General features: G+C 30.3%; 3 protein-coding genes across 4 annotated transcripts; all 3 read left to right on the top strand.

Annotated features, from left to right (window-relative positions):
* Positions 1-6,712: 6,712 nt before the first annotated feature.
* On the top strand, positions 6,713-8,823 carry LOC137820054 (GTP-binding nuclear protein Ran-3). The gene is made up of 8 exons (XM_068623832.1): positions 6,713-6,850; positions 6,932-7,001; positions 7,133-7,189; positions 7,279-7,396; positions 7,699-7,788; positions 7,896-8,075; positions 8,166-8,243; positions 8,589-8,823. Exons 1-8 carry the CDS (start codon positions 6,848-6,850, stop codon positions 8,656-8,658), a joined length of 666 nt encoding a protein of 221 aa, XP_068479933.1. The 5' UTR covers positions 6,713-6,847; the 3' UTR covers positions 8,659-8,823.
* LOC137820055 (GTP-binding nuclear protein Ran-3-like) lies at positions 6,765-14,410 on the top strand. 2 transcript variants are annotated; one of them, XM_068623835.1, is made up of 8 exons: positions 6,765-6,850; positions 12,359-12,428; positions 12,563-12,619; positions 12,715-12,832; positions 13,170-13,259; positions 13,365-13,544; positions 13,646-13,723; positions 14,211-14,410. In XM_068623835.1, the coding sequence occupies exons 1-8, from the start codon at positions 6,848-6,850 to the stop codon at positions 14,278-14,280; spliced, it is 666 nt and encodes a 221-aa protein (XP_068479936.1). In that variant the 5' UTR covers positions 6,765-6,847; the 3' UTR covers positions 14,281-14,410. The 2 variants fall into 2 exon arrangements, with proteins under 2 accessions (XP_068479936.1, XP_068479934.1); XM_068623833.1 differs by lacking the exon at positions 6,765-6,850 and adding an exon at positions 12,090-12,267.
* A 2,474-nt stretch (positions 14,411-16,884) lies between these two features.
* LOC137820053 (GTP-binding nuclear protein Ran-3) lies at positions 16,885-19,411 on the top strand. Its single transcript, XM_068623831.1, has 8 exons — positions 16,885-17,034; positions 17,115-17,184; positions 17,412-17,468; positions 17,601-17,718; positions 18,345-18,434; positions 18,530-18,709; positions 18,815-18,892; positions 19,199-19,411. The coding sequence occupies exons 1-8, from the start codon at positions 17,032-17,034 to the stop codon at positions 19,266-19,268; spliced, it is 666 nt and encodes a 221-aa protein (XP_068479932.1). The 5' UTR covers positions 16,885-17,031; the 3' UTR covers positions 19,269-19,411.
* The last annotated feature ends 499 nt before the right edge of the window (positions 19,412-19,910 follow it).

The raw sequence follows: 19,910 nt of genomic DNA, 5'->3' as shown, positions 1-19,910 counted from the left end.
TGGAAAAAAATTGTAAGTCAAAATCTTTAATACTAGAAAAAGAGAATTGAAATTCCTCAAGATTTTCTAAGACAAAGTCCTTGCTGAATAGATCATTTATGACGTATTAAAGTAGTTATTATCCTTATTTTATATATTAAGAGCATTGGTTATGCCTAATTATTGAATGTATCATTCTATTATTTTGGGTAAATACAAAATGTATAATATTGATTTTACGTAATTACTTTTATTTCATATATTGTTTATATGATGAAAAAATTAAATATTTTTTGTGTAATAATTTTCTTATAAACCCTAAACATGAATACAACATTTATTCATGGTGTTATCAATCATAAATAAAAGTAAAAATGTAAAATGTATGATGATATCTTGAATAAACAATACAATTTGTCATATTCTTTTATGAGAGTAGATGATGATAAAAAAGATGACAAATATTATATTTGTTAAATTACAAAAGTTGTTTATTTAATTCTAAACAACTAATAGACTATATGATTTAACATGAATAAACATATTGCTTTGGAAGTGTGTATACAAAAATACTCTATCATTGACACTTGATTATACACTAATTTAGGAAGTTAACTTTTACACTTATCTGAATTATTAAAGTGTCATTCAATAGACCTATACATTTTTTTACATAAATGGACATGTTTTCATAGAAGAAATATATACCATGATAATTATGAACAAATAGAACTTTGTAGAGTAACTTTATAATATAAAAATATATTTATCACGACAATGTTCTTAATTTTAAAGTATGCAGTTGTCTTGATTTTTTTTCCATATATATATATATATATATATATATATATATATATATATATATATATATATATATATATATATATATATGATTCGTATAGTATTAAAACTCAAAAAAGTAGTGACCAAAGACTAATATGTGCTCACGGGATATGAATATTGCTCGCTAATTAAACTTCCTTGTCACATTCAATCCGAGCTTATGTTGACAAAGTCAATGGGTATACTAATCCAACCAGGAACAAAATTCATGCATGGTCTCGTTCCTTTTTTTCTTTGATTATATTCATCATCGAAAAATATATTTATATTAAAATACAAAATAATTATTATTATGAAAGTTGAATGACTATTTTGTAGAGGATTCAAAATTTAAAACGGTTGTGATTTTTTTTATAAAAACTTTGATATGTTAAATATCACGGTACAACTTACATTTCAGTTAGGTTGACACTTCAAGTAACAACAATCATCTGTCATCACATGAAAAAAAATATTATTTAAAAAAAATACAAAAATATGGGAGACTAGACTAAAACTCGTATGTTAACAAAAACGATACATATGTAGACTATACTTATTCATAAATAATTCTAAAAACATACTAGATGAAAGTTTATTATACCAATGAAATTATTCTTTATGAATAAATCCTAAATTAGCCAATTTTTCAGCACACACATTCCCTTCACAAAAAATATGACTAACCATAAACTTGATTCTCACACAGTAATTAAGATAAATATTTCATCGATTACGAAACATCCACAAAACATTAGTCCTAGCAGTAAACGCAACACAAACCAAGGCAGAATCACATTCAAATCAGACATTAGTAAGCCTCATCTTTTGAACTTCCTCCATAACATGTATAATTCTATAAAACTCAGCAATACCAGTCTGAACTTCAAGAAACACAGAGAAAGCACTAATAAACTTCATCATACTTCCACGAAAAATACCTCCATAAGTAGCAAAACCAAGATACCTCCTAGCAGTCCCATCAGTATTAATGTTAACCCAACATGGTGAAGGAAAATCCCATCTAACAGAAAGAGGACGAATAATTTTACCACTACAAGTGTTAATACCAAAAAACGTAAGCACTTTGAATTCCAACATATCATTCTTCATTGAAACTTTTGATGAATTTCTCACTATACAAGTTAAATATTTAATTACCGAAATAGCCCTAGAAACCTCAATCTTATCTTGAAATCTAGCATAATTCCTCATACACCATATCATCCAAATAGAAAATTTTATCATTGCAAGCTTAATTAATTTAACCAAGAGATTACCATCACTCTTAATAAAAGAAATAAGATCATTCTTATTAGAAAAATGAGAAGTAAGAAAAATGTTGAACTCAACTCCAAATATGCAAAGCATTAGAACATTCAAAAAATACAAGTTTAATATATTTCCCATGCTTTTCACAAAGCGTACACATAGAACATATATGCAAACCTTTATTCTGAATATGTTGATCTATAAGAAGCCGACCATGAAAAACTTTACAGAGTACTAGAGTAGAGTTTTGGAAGGCGGAATAGATGAAGACCAAATGAATTTACCCCAACCACAGGGAACTCCTGGTTCCAAGAAAAAAGTCATAGTCGATTTAAGAGTGAAACGATCAGACTTATCTAGAATCCAATTAGGAATATCGTGTTCCTCCCTAACCATGATATGATTAAAAAATGCAGCATTTGCTGTAAAGATAAGGGAATATTCCAATCATAACCTATCCAAAACTAAGAGACTGTATCCAGAATGCTAGCACCATTAAATAATTCTGCAATATTTGTTAAAAAAGTAGTAAAACACCACTTATCATTCCATAAATTAATAAAAAAAACTTGTACCTACAGTTCAAGAAGTATAATCAAGTATAGTAGAGTAAAACTTCTTAATTACACGCCAAAGAGATGAGAATCTATAAACCATTCTAAACTCGTATTTTGATTTAAGAACCATGGTTTTCAAGAGCAAAGACCAAGACATGTTGCTATAAGCAAAGTTCCAAGCAAGCTTAATAAAATATGCATTATTTTAATAACTAAGATTAATAATCTTCAAACCTTCATTTTCAAGAGGAGAACAAATCGTTTCCCAATTCACGGTAACTGTGCCTTTTTACAAAATATCACCAACCCAAATAAAATTTCGACACAATTGCTCAAATTGGCTAAGAAGTGAAATAGGTCATTTATATATATTAAAGCTATAAGCTAGAAATCCAGTAATCACTGTATTGACCAACTGAATTCAACCCATCATGCCAAGAGATTTACCTTTCCAAGATGCTAGCTTCAATTTGACTTTGTCAACCAAAGGTTGAAGAAATTGTCACTTTGGAGCACCAACAAAGATAGGCACTTCTAAATAATTGAAAGACAAACAACCATGACTATAAGAAAGAATACGTTGAATTTGTTAGTCTTAAACATGACTTTACTTTATCGACTTCATTTTACTGACTTTACATAAAGTTGTAATAGCAGTGCATTTTAATGAAGTTGTAGATCAGATGTGCGAATTCAGCCTTTATTAATTTGTCTAACGATTCAACAAATGTTAATTAAAATCATATGCTTGCAATACGATTTATGCACGAGTATTTTGGATTGTGATTTAGTTTGAAGTCGTTTGTTATTTACACGATTTATTTGAAATTTTTTTCTACCCATCAAAAGTCGTTAGCATAGAATATGATGTCTGTTAAATATAGACCTAGATGATACATTTGCTAACATCTAAAAACACATTAGTTATGGATTTAATCATTTAAAACAAAGGTCTTAATTAATATTGGTCCACCACAAATTTTTCAATCTTTTATGTTTTAGCGGATTTCTAAAATTTTGGATGCTAATCTATACTTTTTTTTTTTATAAAAAATTCTAACCAAGTGTGCTTTTAATTATTGAATTTAATAATTTTTTGGATTGTCAACAACATGTGTTATACCAATAAAAAAGTATGATGAAAAGTCAAACCTATTGTAATATATGGAGGCAAAACTCTTTGTTCTTTTAAAGTCTTTTACCACAATTATATGTCTCATTTTCAATTTTTTCATGAAGTAAATAATATGGAAGTCAAATAGATTAAATATACCTAAAACAAATTTAATTGTGGTCAATCTAATATTCTTATAGAATATCTCAACTCTGAGAAATTCATTGTGGAGTAAGGAATCCCACATTGAGTTAAGATGAATAAGATCAATGGTATATAAAGATAAAGACTCACAAATTAATTGTCTTCAAAGTTTTGGGTTGAAGGTGGTGTCAAATATGTTATACATGAGTTGATTCATGACTTAAAACTTATTAGATCCACAACTCTCAAGTTAAAGTTAAGTAACAAGTCTCCCAAAGTATGTCTATTCAAGGAACCCAACATCATTAAAGTCTATACTTTTTTTTAACATATTCATTCACCCTTAATTTTGTTTCAATATATCTCCACTTGATTATTTTTATTTTATTTAATCTTAATATAATCATTTCCTCACAATAACTTTGTTATTTTCTAAATGTTCAATAATATCTTATTTATATGAAAAAACTCCAAATTTTCTTATTGTTATTATTTATAAAATGCATTTGAATGAATCATATTCTTTTGAAAGACTAAAACTTTCAATTTTCATTTAAAAGAATTTTCTTCATATCTTTTATCATATTTTGTGAGGACTCATTATGAATGTCAACATGATTTATTTTAATATTTGTATTATCGTTGAGTTTATTCATTCTTTAATTTGTGTCTCATATTTTAAATGTGTTTCAAAATTCATAAATTTTAAGAATTTATTAAATAAGAAAGGTAAGATCTTAAGGTAAATAATTTATTTGAATTTATTCTTATAACGAGGATGAATGAGTTTTGAAGGTTTTTAAATAGTTTAAAAATATATATTCAGACAATGTTTAGGTTTTTGAAATGGCTTCATACATTACTAATGGTATATAACTTAGCGCGATATTGAAATATGTAATAGTAACATTTTTAGTTGAATTGGTATAATGATAACCTAATATATTTTTATTCTGATTATTAATATGTTTTATTTATTATTTATAGTATAAAATTTAATGTTTTTATGGTTACTTTTACTTTTTAAATATAGTTTAGGGTTATTATATATGGTTATGAATAATCATATTTTCTAATATAATTGATTGATCATGCTTTTTAACACAACTGATTGTTACTGGTATATGTGGCTGTCAATGCCTTTTTAATAACTGATGCTTTATTTTTTCAATATATATTATAAGTCATTAAAAAAATAACCTAAGACGCTACACACCTTTTTTTTTACGAAAAAAACAGATTAAGAATACTTTATATAAGGAATTCTATATTGAAATAAACATGTGATTTGCAAATTATTGATGGGAAATTCAACAAAGTACAATAATAACTCAACAAGAGCAACATGCAGGGATAATAATTTATCCAACTTGTAAGAATATGTGAGTAACAATAACAAATAATAACAAAAACAAAAACATAAGGAAGACACAAAAATTGTGGAAAACCTTATCAATGTGAGAAGTAAAAACTACGGGCATGAGTCAGTCAATCAAGTTTCACTATGATCAAAATTAGGATATAGGAGAGTCTCAAATCATAACACAATTCGTATTCAAAATAATCATTCAAATAGCAAGACAACATAGATGAAATAGAGAACAATAAACCAGAAAATTCACCAAACTGCAACTACTTTACGTGGCCTATAAGTCACTGTTCCAGAAAACTGTGAACAAAGTGTCAACGGCGACTAGAAGTTGTTGGAAGAATCTTCCTCTCTCTTCACTCTTTTCTCCTTTCCTTTTCTCTCTTTGTCTCTACTGACGGCTCTCACTATGTTCAAGAAAAAACCCTAAAAGTGATTAATATTGGACTACTGCTCAAACAACTTCTCAAAGATCCTAACGGGTCGAATTGAAGTACCACGTATGAACCTGTTGACAAAATTTCTGCCTGATTACGAAGCCGGTGATCCGAAAACTTTCGTCCTAAAAAAATGCTAAAAGTGTTGCTGCAGTGTGAGACAATTTTCTTCCTACTCAAACAACTTCTCAAAGATCCGAATGATCGGATTAAAGTACCACAAGGTATGAACCTGTTGACAAAATTTCAATCCGATCCAACGTGAACAAAGGGTGTCAATCGGAAGTTGCTGGACGAAACTTCCCCTCTTTACTTTTTTCTCCTTTCCTTTTCTCTCTCTATTGACGACGACTCGCACTCTGTTCAGAATTTTTTTTTAAAGATGATTAATATTGAACGGGACCACCATATAAAAAGTGAGATCAACCCAACAATAAAAATCAATTACATAAAAAACTAAATCAATTATAAAGAAAATCAAAACAATTACATCAAGAAAATCAATTATAAAGACTAAATCAGTATATATATACACTCAAAACAATAAAAATACAAATTTAAATTCTAGGTTATAACTTTTGTCTTCCCTGTAAGAGAAAAAAAAATCCACGATCATGCATTCACAAATTGGAATATCAAAATTGTAAACGTGACAAATTTAATTATAGTTGATTTATTTACCTGAATTAAACAGATTTAGATGGCACTTTTATCTGTAGTTAACTTTTTTATATCGCAATAAAGTATAAAGAAGAAGAATGAGAATGTGATTAATCTTAATATATATATATATATATATATATATAGATAATATTTAAAAAAATCGTTTGTAAAAATCAGATGTAAAATTATAGCATTAGGTAAAATTGGCAAGGGTTGGATAGGCAGTGACAGTAAGTACAATAACGAGCAAAAACAGATGTCGGGTTGGTGGTTTGAAATTTGAAATTGAGATTGAATCTGTCATTTAATCCAAGGGTGGAGAATGCTGCGTCATGTTGACGCTGGAAGAGACGCTCTCACATCTACCTATAAATAAACTTGAAAACCCTTTCTCTATAAAACCCTCGCTCCTTCCTTCATTCTCAAACCCTTTCTCCTCACCGCCTCAAAACGACACAGTTCTACTTTTCACACCAACACACTCTCCTTCATGGTACGCTCTTTCTTTACCAAATCACTTGTTTTTTCAATTCTTCTTGTAGCTTTTCATTCCAATTGGATCTTTCATTTCTAGGCTTTGCCCAATCAGCAAACCGTGGATTACCCAAGTTTCAAACTCGTAATCGTCGGTGACGGTGGCACTGGTCAGTTTTTCTTCTTTTTTTCTCGCTTTTATTTTCTCCGATTACCCTTTTTTCAGTTATTAAAAGATGTTCTGTTGTAGCGATCTAGGCCATACCTTGGCATATGACCTTATTTGTGACAAAATTTGCAGGAAAGACAACATTTGTGAAAAGGCATCTTACTGGGGAATTTGAGAAGAAATACGAACGTAAGATTCGTTTAGTCATATCAAGATTAAGGTTCTGTGTTTAAAGATTTTCACATTAAACTTATTGTTTATGATTTTGTCCATAACAGCCACAATCGGTGTAGAGGTTCACCCATTGGATTTTTTCACTAACTGTGGAAAAATTCGATTCTACTGCTGGGATACTGCTGGACAGGAGAAGTTTGGTGGTCTCAGAGATGGATACTAGTAAGTCATTTGGTCACAAATTTGTGTAAACAAACCAATCAGGACACTTAACTTTCCATTTTTATATCCACTTATGTACATGTTTTGATTGGTTACTCTGAGTTGGCGTTGTTGCTTTGTATGGTAGTTACTAGTATTCGTAGTTTTTATTTCTGTTAGGTTTAATGTGTTTAGATGTATAGAATCTCATTTCTACCATGAGGGTTTTAATTTGTGCCCCTGGAAGTGTCTCTAAGTTTTTATTGAATTCTTCAGTTATGCAAACTCCTATTACTTGTGTTTAACGGTATTCTACGTTGCAGTATTCATGGGCAATGTGCGATTATCATGTTTGACGTTACTGCTCGATTAACATACAAAAATGTCCCTACCTGGCATCGTGATCTTTGCAGGTTCGTAAATGAAATCATCTAAGCCATTTTGAATGTGTTGTCTCCAATTTTTGGAATTGTGTGGTTTTTTGACACCATGAGCAATTTTTGTCTGAATGATTTTTCAGGGTCTGTGAAAACATCCCAATTGTTCTTTGTGGTAACAAGGTTGATGTCAAGAACAGGCAGGTGAAGGCAAAGCAGGTTACTTTCCACCGGAAGAAAAACTTGCAGTATTATGAGATCTCAGCTAAGAGTAACTACAACTTTGAGAAGCCATTCTTGTATCTTGCTCGTAAACTTGCAGGGTATAGCCAGAGTTTGCACTTCATAATTTCTATTTACACGTTTTAAAATGCATGTCAACTTATGTTTTGCTACTTGGGACATTTCTGCAGGGATCCTAACTTGCACTTTGTAGAATCTCCTGCATTGGCTCCACCTGAAGTTCAAATTGATTTAGCTGCACAACAACAGTAAGTCCATCTGTCCATGAGCTTCATCATCGTTTCTCCGATTCCATCACCCTTTTATGTTTTATGATTGCCAAATTGCGTTGAGTTAAAAATGCTTTATAAAAGTGGATTGTAGGTAGTGAGGAGAATTGTAGTTAAAAGTGACTCCCATAATGTTAAGTTTAATTAATCATGGGGCATGGGAATTGTTTCCAATAATACTCTTTCCCTGCCAACATCGACATCTCGTTCATATGTTTTAAATTCCACAAATGCACTGCTTGTTTCATGAAGGTCTTTTACATTTATTATTGTTTTCATTTGATTTGATTGTTTCTTATATTAATGTGTTGGTGACTTTTGCAGGCATGAAGCTGAGCTTGCTGCAGCTGCCAGTCAGCCCCTTCCTGACGATGACGATGACACTTTTGAGTAGAGGATCAATGTAGTGTGTTTATGGAATGTCATCCTTATCGTTGGTATTGTATGCTACTGAAGTAATTTTGGGGGTTGCAGTGTTGACATTTTTGGATTTGAATTCGACATCTGAATTCAATTATAATCCGAGATCCGTTGCTTAAATTAAATCTCATTTTTACTATATTGTGGGTGTTTTTAAGATGTGGATTGGTTGCTTGGACAATTATTTTTGTCTTCTAAAACACGAGGCTGTGCTATTTGATTCAGTTATTATCCAACGGTGAAGAAATTGGTTGCATTTCACAGTACACATTTTTTTTAAACTTAAAACTGATTGCTTTGTAGTGATAGTTAGGCTCCCTAATATTATTTAGATCTATAGAAATAAGAATAATGGGTCTGATTTTCACAGAACATAAACTACGTCATTTTAATGTAAAATAGTATCGTAATTATCCTTTCAGAAATTAGGAAAAAGACTAATTTGTGATTGTTTATATTTGTAAAATTAGTTTAGAAAAAACAGTCGAATTTATGAGAAAATCAAATAACTTAATTTTAATTGGTTTTAAAACTGTATTTTTTTTATGTAGTTTAGATAAATTTATGACTATTTTTTGAGAGAACTCGAGTGATTATTTAATGAATTAGAATTATAGGTTCATCGTCATGCGCGCCAAATCTTGGTTTGTGGTTTTATTAATTTGTTGTTGAATTGGTAAGATAGTGGTTTCTGGTTTATTAGTTTTATTTGATTTGTGATTATATAACTACATAACTATATTACTATTACTATTAAATTACAATTTAAAACAATAAATAAATATAAATACTGGTATGTTATAAAATAAAATTAAAAATTATATAATATATTTCGTCTAGAGTTATTTATATGGTTATATTTTAATTTATGTACCTTTTAGTGTATCGTTCTTGTAATTTTTATCGCCAGTAATTTTTTTATCTTTAAAGCTTATAATGTTTTTTTTATGTATGTATAAACTTATTTAACGCTTAAATTTTGAAAAATAAATTCAAACTGATTTATCAATAGATGAATTGATTCTGAGAAAATTAGTCCAATTTAGCTTCCACAGCATTGCATGTGATATTGGAAGGGTAGGATCGTGCTGCATTTGGTACATTTGATCAGTGGCTTTTAATTTGTTTAGAAAGCATATTACTGCAAAAGCAGAGATTAAGGACATTATGATGCACTTTCTTGCTTTTAATATTATGTTTAAAGTTTGTTGGGCAAAACCTAAAAAGTAAAATAATTATATTTTTTTTTTCTATTTCTACATTATGATAAATATATGTAAATTAATTATAATTTGGGTGGGATGAAATGTACAATTGACAAAAAAATGTTTATTGAATTATCAAAAAATAATTAAATTAAAACAAAACATGTTAAAAATCTGTCATTTAAAAAGGAAAATATGGAAGTAATTAGGAAACACTCCTTATATATATATATATATATATATATATATATATATAACCTAAGATAAAATAAAATACAGTATTTTAAAAAACAAGAAATTAAGAAAGAAAGCTTTAAGGTGTGGGATCCATGACTAACGTGTAATATAATTTAAAGTATTTCCCTTTTTTTTAAATTGATAAATCTTTAATCAGTGTTTTAGAAATGATGAAATCCAGTTCTTTTTAATAACGATAACGACCAAAGCAACGCAAAGAAATTAGTTGAATCGGATTACAATTTTTTATATGTAAAATGAAAAAAATATAATATATTTCTAGATTTAGAATACGTATTCTAAAATTATTTTTTTAAATGTGATCTTGATTTTTTTTAGATATATTTTCAGAACATAAAATTCTATTTTAGATTTATTTTTCAGAATATATTTTTTAAATTTCGAATTTTCAGTTTTGAAATGAAAGATAATTTTGGAAATTTAAAAAAGTTTTGGTGCGGGTCACAATTTATAAGGTGCTGGAAGAATTTGACGCAAAACAATTGCCGATACTATGTCCCAAACGAATCCAAAGTTTTTTTTAGTGGCTTAAAAATCCGAAGTTGATAAAATAAAATCAGGGAACCAGAATATTTTGACCCAATAATAATAAAATCAAGGCAATTTATCCCTCCACCATATATTTTTTATATACACCCTATGTAAGTTTTTAAATCCAATTTTCTCTTTGTCACATATTTGTATACGAATATTAATATTCGGAAGTCACATATTTACTTATGGATATTAACATTCGGAAGTGTTAGTTTTGCCTACTAATATTGGTATCAAAAAGTGTCATGTTTATCTACGTCATTCAAAATTGTATTATTTGACTATGGACATCTTTATTCGGAAGGTACCACCATACTTTCGTATATACATCTCTAGAAATCAATCTTTCTCATCTTTTTTGTTTTACAGTGTGTGATGATTTTGGTATTTTTAATGGATTAAAACCCTCTAAACCAAACCAATTTAAAATAATATAAGTAAAATCAACATTAAAATGTATTTATATGGTCAAAACAAAATTAAGTTATACTTAAATATCAAGTTCAAACAACATCATTCTTGGATAAAAATATTACAACAAATGTTATAATACATAATCAATCATTCTTACGTGAATGTCTTATGACATACACATCTCTGTCATACATTGCTCATCGTGCTAACATCAGGCTTACTTGTATTCTTTTCCACACAAAGCTTTTTCTGGTTTAATATAATCTTCAAAGTTCTTATTTATAACTAAAGTATTATAACTACCACACCTTCTTCTCACATATGTAGTTGGTCGCATATGGTCCACATTAAAAATAAAATTCTCCTCTAGTTCTCACCAAGTTCCTAATCATAAAATACGATAAAATTAATTAAAAAAAATCACCTACACTAACTTTTATATTTCCACATTCAGAATCACTTGAAAACACTACCTTATGGATTTTCTCATCCGAAACCCATACAATCTATATCTGAAAACAATAAATAAATAAAAAATCCTTTCAGACATAATCATCTACAACCCCTTTGGATATACACTTATAGAACACATAAAAACACTTCCACATATATATAACTTTACCATTTTGTATTACTTGTTTTTTACTGCGTATCCTCCTCCGTCAACTACACCTCCTTTTCGTTACGCTACTGTCGTCGTTGTCATGACTTAAGAACGCTGGTGAATGGAATTTCGAATATGTTGAATTTCGCCCTTGCCTGAATGATCCGGAAGAATGAATGCGGTGTGGAGAGTGTTAGGTGTTGGTGCATCTAAAATTTAATCTAATTTTATTTCATTAAGGGTAAAACAGTAATTCCATATTAACCTATTGGTGTCAATAGAATATGATATGGTGCAGTGAGAATCTATCTAAAATCAAGAAGAAGTCTAGAGAGCTTATGCGTTGGGCCGAGCCCAGTTAAAGATTGAATTCAAATTTAAAGTGAGCGTAATCAGAGGGTGGACACCGTTGCGTTAGGGTAACGCGTTCATTCAAAATACGGAACTTCAAACCCTTACCATATAAACCCTCGCTTGGGTGTTTTCTCTCACAAACCCATATCTCTTTGATCATTTCTCGTTCATTACCTTTAACCCAACACAGCGTAGCTACATTTCCCATTCCATGGTATGCTATATGCTATTGAACTCTTCTTTCAACGCTTTTCTTTCCACTTTTATTTCGCACTTCCGTTTATTCTTCATCTTTTTCGATGCAGGCTTTGCCCAATCAGCAAACTGTGGATTACCCGAGTTTCAAACTCGTAATCGTCGGCGATGGTGGCACAGGTTATCTTTTCTTCTTCTTTTTTCTCACTCTTATTTTCACCATTTAGCCTGTGTTTTCAGTTATTAAAGGTTATTCTGTTGTAGCGATCTGGTTATACCTTGGCATGTGAACTTATTTGTGATGAAATTTCCAGGAAAGACAACCTTTGTGAAAAGGCATCTTACTGGGGAATTCGAGAAGAAATACGAACGTAAGATTAGTTTATAATTAAGATTAAGGTTTTGTGTTTAACATTTATTTCAAATCAAACTTCTTGTTTATCTTGATTTTGCTTTTTCACAACAGCAACAATTGGTGTGGAGGTTCACCCGTTGGATTTTTTCACTAATTGTGGAAAGATTCGATTCTATTGCTGGGATACTGCTGGACAGGAGAAGTTTGGTGGTCTCAGGGATGGATACTAGTAAGTCTTGTGTCCACAATTTTTTTCTTTTAACAGTATTCTATGTGTATCTGATTGCATGTTGTAGTTTGCATGGAAGTTACCTGCACTTTTTAGTTTTTATTTTTTGTATGACGACTGTTAGACACACACACTCATATATTTATTGCATTTAGTTTTTTAATTTGTTCCACTGGAAATTGTTGGTCAAATTATAGAATATAGGTTTATATTGCAAGCCTGTTTTATAGATTTGATTTAGGCCTAAATTTTCTAATGAAAAGGTGTGTAAGAATTTTATTTGTTATGCTGTGATACCAACCCTTTATGTTGTGTTAAATGGTATCTTATGTTGCAGTATCCATGGACAATGTGCGATTATCATGTTTGATGTTACTGCCCGACTAACATACAAGAATGTCCCAACCTGGCATCGTGATCTTTGCAGGTTTGTAAATGAAGCCCCTAATCTTTTTCGGCTGTGATGCCTCTTATAACTCTGAATTTGGTTTATTTGGCTCCATAAGTAATTTCTGCCTAACCTATTTTTCAGGGTCTGTGAAAACATCCCAATTGTTCTCTGCGGTAACAAGGTTGATGTCAAGAACAGGCAGGTGAAGGCAAAACAGGTTACTTTCCACAGGAAGAAGAATTTGCAGTACTATGAAATCTCAGCTAAGAGCAACTACAATTTTGAGAAGCCATTTTTGTATCTTGCACGTAAAATTGCAGGGTAGAGCCACTGAGTTTTCATTTCTTACATTCATTTCATTTTATACTACGCTTTTAAATGGACACCAATTTATTTTTTTTCTAACTGTGTCAATTTTGCAGTGATCCTAACTTGCACTTTGTAGAATCCCCTGCATTGGCTCCACCAGAAGTTCAAATTGATTTAGCTGCACAGCAACAGTAAGCCATCTGTCATTAACTAAATTGTTTCTCCGATTCTATCAGCATTTTACTTATTATTGGTTTCTTGGCATGATAAGAAAAAGATGGGTTGTAGATTTGTCAAGTGTGCGTTTTGAATTAAAAAAATTGCTTAACGAAAACGAATTACCACTAACCAAAATAATGGGGAGGAATTGAGGAGAACTGTTTGAGAAAGTGTCTTTTGTGTTGTTAGCTGGGGGAAGACTTTGCTGTTAAATATACTTAAATAATAACGAGGAATCGGAATTGTTTCGTATAATTAATCATTCCTCTTCTGCCAGCATTAACATCCAAACAAAGTGAACTAATTAGCCGGCATAGCTTTCATATATTTTTAAATTCCACAAAATGCATGACTTGTGTTTCGGAAAGGTCCTTCTAACGTAGTAGTATTGTTCTCATTTGATGTGGTTTTGTTCATTTTAAATTTCTTATATTTATTATGTATTGGTGGCTTTTGCAGGCATGAAGCCGAGCTTGCTGCAGCTGCCAGTCAGCCCCTTCCTGACGATGATGATGACACTTTTGAGTAGAGAACTAGAGTGTTTATGGAACAAATGTTGGTTTTTGTAAGCTATTTCAAATCCTTTAAGGGGTTGTAGTGTTGACACTTCGTTGTTTAAATTACAATTTGTTTTTAAAGTAAAATTCTCATTTTTACTATGTAGGGGTGTTACGAAGGTGTGAGCTGGTTGTTTCAACAAAATTTTGATCTTTTATTATGCAAGGATGTGCGTGTTGGATATTTTCAATTACACATCTAGGAATTAAGGATGTGATTTTCACAGAATATAATTGAAGTTAATTTGGTGTAAAATAAATTGGTCATTTTTTTTAAAAGTTAGATTTTTGTTTTTATTTGATTCCTCTGTTAAGATAACCTGACATTAGACGTTTCTGGTTTTATTGTTTATAATAACGGTATCACTGATATTTTAATAGAAAATGTATTAAGATTTGGAAGGGAACATTTGATATAAATGAAATTTTAGTAGTTGGTGTCTATTGATAAGGAAAAACTGAGGCTATTTTAGTGGATTCTAGAAGTCAAATCAATACTGTATTAGTGAGAAATTTGTGGTGTAGATTTTCTTATATAAGCACTGAAGACATATCTCAGTGAAAGCTGAAACCTGTTTTTTGTGTTCATTTTCATTTTTTGGTGTCTAGTTTGATGCACTAGGGTACCATCCCTTCCTACATATATATATACATATATATATATATATATGTCTTTTTTTGCATTGCTAGTAAAAAAGAATTAGTTGTGTTTAATTTGTTTATATTGGCATTAACTAAATTGAAATTTATAAGTAGGGAGAACTAAATGTATATTGTTTCTTAAAAAGTTTTATTTTATCTTCAAATGTTTATGTTAAATTTTAAAAGAATAAAAATTTGGAAAAATAAGTTTTAATTCAAACTAATTTTTCTATGCTAGTTGTTTTTATTGTAGTTTTTAATTTGTGTCAATGAGTTTCTTTGATGGGCTCAGCTGGACTCAAACAAGTTTATTTCTTGGGCAAATTCTTCCTACACCCAACATTTCACAATTTAAAAAAATCCAAAAATAACCTTTATTTCGAAAATGAAAATTCGAAATAGAAAATAGTACATCCCGAAAAACATGCGCCCAACACAATTTAAAAAATTCCAAAAATAACTTTTATTTCGAAAATGAAAATTCAAAATAGAAAATAATACATTCCAAAAAAATAATATCCGAAGAGCATTTTGTGTTTCAAAATAGAAAAATAATACATTCAAAAAATATATCCGAAGAGCATTTTGTGTTTAAAAATCCGAAAAAAAAATCAAAAGCTCGGATAAGAAAATCCGTAATATAAAAAACAAACAATACATTAAGGTTATTTTTGTCTTTTCCATTGAAATTAGGTGCAGTGATATGCATTGCCTATTTCTTGTCCATTTATTCTGCATCCCCCACTAGTTTGAAGGTGCACCTTCATGGATGGTGAAATTTTAAAAGTGTTCTCCTATTTCATATTTGTAAAATGTATTTTTTTTTACCTTTTAAAATACATTTCTAGATTTAGAAATACAATATAAGTTGGATAATTCAAAATATATTAAGTATAATTCCAAATACATTAAATCTGAATCGTTCATTCTGTGTCTGGAAATATATTTTGGATTTTAGAGTCTAAAATGTACATTTGTATTCTATGATGTACATTTTGTAATATAAATTTTGTTTTTAAAATTATATATTTTGTAATAAAAAATATTGATGTTTCATGAGAATGAAAGAGTAAATTTGAAATGGTACAGTCAATGGGAGTTCAATTAAAAACTTTACTTTTATATTTTGATTATACCAATGAACTCTCCTTAATCATTTAAACAAGTACAGTACTTCTCATATAACTTCTTTTTCAAAGTTTTTTAATCAGCAAAAAATTTGATTTTTTTTTTTTGTAATAGCACATAAATTAACTGGTATAAATTTATTGAATCTAATCAATTTAAAATTGTGTTAACTATTTTAATATGAATTCTTACTCTCAATAGAAATCTTATTTAACTATAAAAATATTTTATTCAATAAAAAAATGGTTTATATAAAAAAAAACTCCAACTTTTTATCCCATGACCTGTTGCTCATAATATCTTATATTATTAATTTATTTGTTAAAATTTTAGTAAGTTTTTCAAGTATAAAATAATTTTATTACAGAGTATATCTCTACTTTAATGCAGAGAAAACCAAAGTATAAAAAAAAATGTTATAAAAAGGATATTTAATACTAAAATGGGCAGTGTTGGTGCATTCCCATGCTTTTTGAAGTTGCACACCCATATGGTGGCAAACGAGTAAAATTTGGCAAAGTGATAAAACTGACCTTTAAAAAATATATTCTGAATGTTATATTTTAAATATATATTATAAAATATAAAAATTATATTTTATAAAGTACCATTTAAAGTATCAAAAAATAAGTTTTAATATTTTAGAATATACTATATGAAAGGTTACTGTATTGCAGAATTGAAAACTGGAGCAGCAAAAACGGTAATAATTTATTTTCAGTATTTATAGGGTGCAACTTGAAAAGTATGGGGTTGCACAATGCAATACCTGTAATTAATTATATTAGGAGGCCCATTTATGGAAAAAATAATATATGACCGAAAAAGCAAAGTCCAGGTGGAAGAGGTGCGTGAGGTTAACGCTGAGAGGAACTCTCTTGTGAGAAAGGGGAACTATTATAAACCCTTGCTTTCATTTCTCTCTGTCTCCTCTCTCAGTCACCGCTTTCACCATGGTTCTCTTTCTTTCTTTCTGTTTTTTTTTTTTTTTTCAATTTTCTCTCCACATTCGATTAACATTATATTTTCATCGCAGGCTTTGCCAAATCAGCAAACAGTTGACTACCCAAGTTTCAAGCTCGTCATCGTCGGTGACGGTGGGACAGGTGAATTACTTCTTGCTTCTTGAGGGTGATCCACTTTCATTCTTTCTTGATTTGAAACCGTTAGGGTTAGGGTTAGGGTTTGGTTATTTCGCAATTGGTATTGTTTGTCTGGTTTTTCTTTTTTGGGGAACGATCTACCTTATTTCTAAAAGTAAAATTTCAGTATCGAGTTGTTCATCATCAATATGAGTTTTATTGTTTTATTATACGATGTTGGATCTTTACAGGAAAGACCACTTTCGTGAAGAGGCATCTCACCGGTGAATTTGAGAAGAAATATGAACGTGAGATTCTCTTTTTTTTTTTTTTATCAATTATTATTTGTGGTTAATGATTTATGCTCATAGTTTGTTTTTGTGTTTGTATTTTATTTGCGTTTATCATCTTATTTGTTGTCATGGCTCTGTCTCAAACAGCCACTATTGGTGTGGAGGTTCATCCGTTGGATTTTTTCACGAACTGTGGAAAGATTCGTTTCTACTGTTGGGATACTGCCGGGCAAGAGAAGTTTGGTGGTCTCAGGGATGGATATTAGTAAGTTTTTTTTTTTTTTTTGCGGGAACTGGCAACAAGACCGCAGACTCCCTTTGTTATTCTAATGTTTACATGTAGATGACCTGTGTGATCATTTGAATCCAAAGGGGAAATACGAGTTGTTATACTGTTTGATGCTTAGAATTAAATAGCACGCATCTCTTCTGTTTGCATGTTGTTGGGAGCTTTCATCATCTATGTGTTTCTTGTTTCTTACATGGGTTATTGTTTTGAATATCTACATTGTATGACAAGGCAAGACTGAAGATTATGATTTATTATATCTTGTTGTGCTTACATACATGCTTTCAATCATAACTTCTGCATGTGTGTTAAATGTTAGATTTGTTACTTGTGAACTAATATTGTTGTCCGTTGGCATTGTTTCCATAATTTTATTTTATCATAACTATTAAAGCTTTTGCGTGAAAATTGCCTGGCTCTGCATGTGTTGTTAATCTTTATAGGATGAATTGGATAGGATGAATTGGATACGTAAGAAATTTCTAATTTATTCTTTTGGAAATGTTTATTGGAAATTTATAAAACCCCTAAGCTTATCTTTATATATATTTTGATCCCTTTCTCTGCTTTTAACTCGGTTCCTTATATTCTTTATATTGCAGTATCCATGGGCAATGTGCAATAATCATGTTTGATGTTACTGCTCGGCTAACTTACAAAAATGTCCCTACCTGGCACCGTGATCTTTGTCGGTTCGTAAATGAATTTGTTAAAACCTGTTTATTAGTTTCATACGAGTTCTGTATACATCAGATCATTGACGTTTTCTGCCCAATTGATTTTTTAGGGTTTGTGAGAACATCCCAATTGTTCTTTGTGGTAACAAGGTTGATGTAAAGAATAGGCAAGTGAAGGCCAAGCAGGTTACTTTTCACAGAAAGAAGAATTTGCAGTATTATGAGATATCTGCAAAGAGCAACTATAACTTTGAAAAGCCATTCTTGTACTTGGCTAGGAAACTTGCAGGGTACCTCCAAAACTGCTAGATTTATTTGCAGTCCATATTATAAGACAATTACAAACTTCTAAATTTATTTCTCCTAAAATTTTGCTACTTGTGTCAATTTTGCAGAGATCCTAACTTGCACTTTGTAGAATCTCCTGCTTTGGCTCCACCCGAAGTTCAAATTGATTTAGCAGCCCAACAACAGTAAGTTACCTGTCCTTTAGCAAACTAATTCTTTATCAGCAACCTGTAGTTCTTGGTCACGGCTTCTCTAGGATGATAAAATAGGTTTATAGAACTGCATGGTTGTATGTTGAATTTAAAAATGTCCTAATGGTTTGTCGTCATGGGTATTATATTAGGTTTTTAGTAGGCTGTGTTATTTTAGTTTCTATGAACTAAGAGCCTCCGAGTTGTTTCATATCGATCAAACTGAAAGTATTCTTATTGTATTTGGTCATCCAGAGTTGTTCAGATTTTTTATAATGTATGAATTTGTGACTTTTGCAGACATGAGGCTGAGCTTGCTGCAGCTGCTAGTCAGCCCCTTCCAGACGACGACGATGATACTTTTGAGTAGGAATTGTGCGTCTGTGGACCATTTTCCTTAGTTACTGGTATTTGTGTATGCTACAATATATGTTTTTTGGGGTTGTGTATTATTGACATTTTTGAACATGGATTTGAGGTTTTAAATTCAATCATTATGAGGTGATTTGATTATGTTTGTTTGGTTATCACGTTCGGCATTCCTGTTGTTCAGTGTTTTTGACGCCCGACAAATACATTTTGCATATATGGTGGGCAAAGCCATTTATTTTTTTTAGTCAGTAATCACTTCATATATTATCTTCCAAGTAAATGAAGTGATATTAGTGACTCAATTCTCTAATAACTTTTTGAACTTGTATTTTTTCTGAACATTAACGTGCTTGAAAGATCATTACAAGCACTTCTCAAGAAAATAACATTGCTATCCTTTACTCTGAGGGTGAATCTGTGGACCGGTTAACATGCACTAATAAGATTAAAATAGATTAAAAGGATAAATCGAATATAATTTATTTAGGCAGTGTGATCTTTTAAAAATGTTTAGCTTGTTAAATTTATAAGCAAGGTTTTTTGTAGCGGTTGGACCCTCTGAAATAAATTTAAATGGAAAGGTGAAATGAAGTTGTACCTATAAAGTTGGGCACCTTTCTGTCAGTACAGGGGATTTTCA

Source organism: Phaseolus vulgaris, chromosome 9, assembly GCF_000499845.2.
Source record: "Phaseolus vulgaris cultivar G19833 chromosome 9, P. vulgaris v2.0, whole genome shotgun sequence".
Taxonomy (NCBI): domain Eukaryota; kingdom Viridiplantae; phylum Streptophyta; class Magnoliopsida; order Fabales; family Fabaceae; genus Phaseolus; species Phaseolus vulgaris.
The sequence above is the reverse complement of the archived record's forward strand: the minus strand, read 5'-3'. Positions and strand labels throughout refer to the sequence as shown.

Excerpts from the sequence above, each read along its gene's own strand:
- LOC137820054 (XM_068623832.1), top strand. Across the intron at positions 7,190-7,278 it reads ATTTGAGAAGAAATACGAAC|CCACAATCGGTGTAGAGGTT; the intron begins GTAAGATTCGTT and ends TGTCCATAACAG. Across the intron at positions 7,789-7,895 it reads TGGCATCGTGATCTTTGCAG|GGTCTGTGAAAACATCCCAA; the intron begins GTTCGTAAATGA and ends ATGATTTTTCAG.
- LOC137820055 (XM_068623835.1), top strand. Across the intron at positions 12,620-12,714 it reads ATTCGAGAAGAAATACGAAC|CAACAATTGGTGTGGAGGTT; the intron begins GTAAGATTAGTT and ends TTTTCACAACAG. Across the intron at positions 13,545-13,645 it reads CTTGCACGTAAAATTGCAGG|TGATCCTAACTTGCACTTTG; the intron begins GTAGAGCCACTG and ends TCAATTTTGCAG.
- LOC137820053 (XM_068623831.1), top strand. Across the intron at positions 17,469-17,600 it reads ATTTGAGAAGAAATATGAAC|CCACTATTGGTGTGGAGGTT; the intron begins GTGAGATTCTCT and ends TGTCTCAAACAG. Across the intron at positions 18,893-19,198 it reads GATTTAGCAGCCCAACAACA|ACATGAGGCTGAGCTTGCTG; the intron begins GTAAGTTACCTG and ends TGACTTTTGCAG.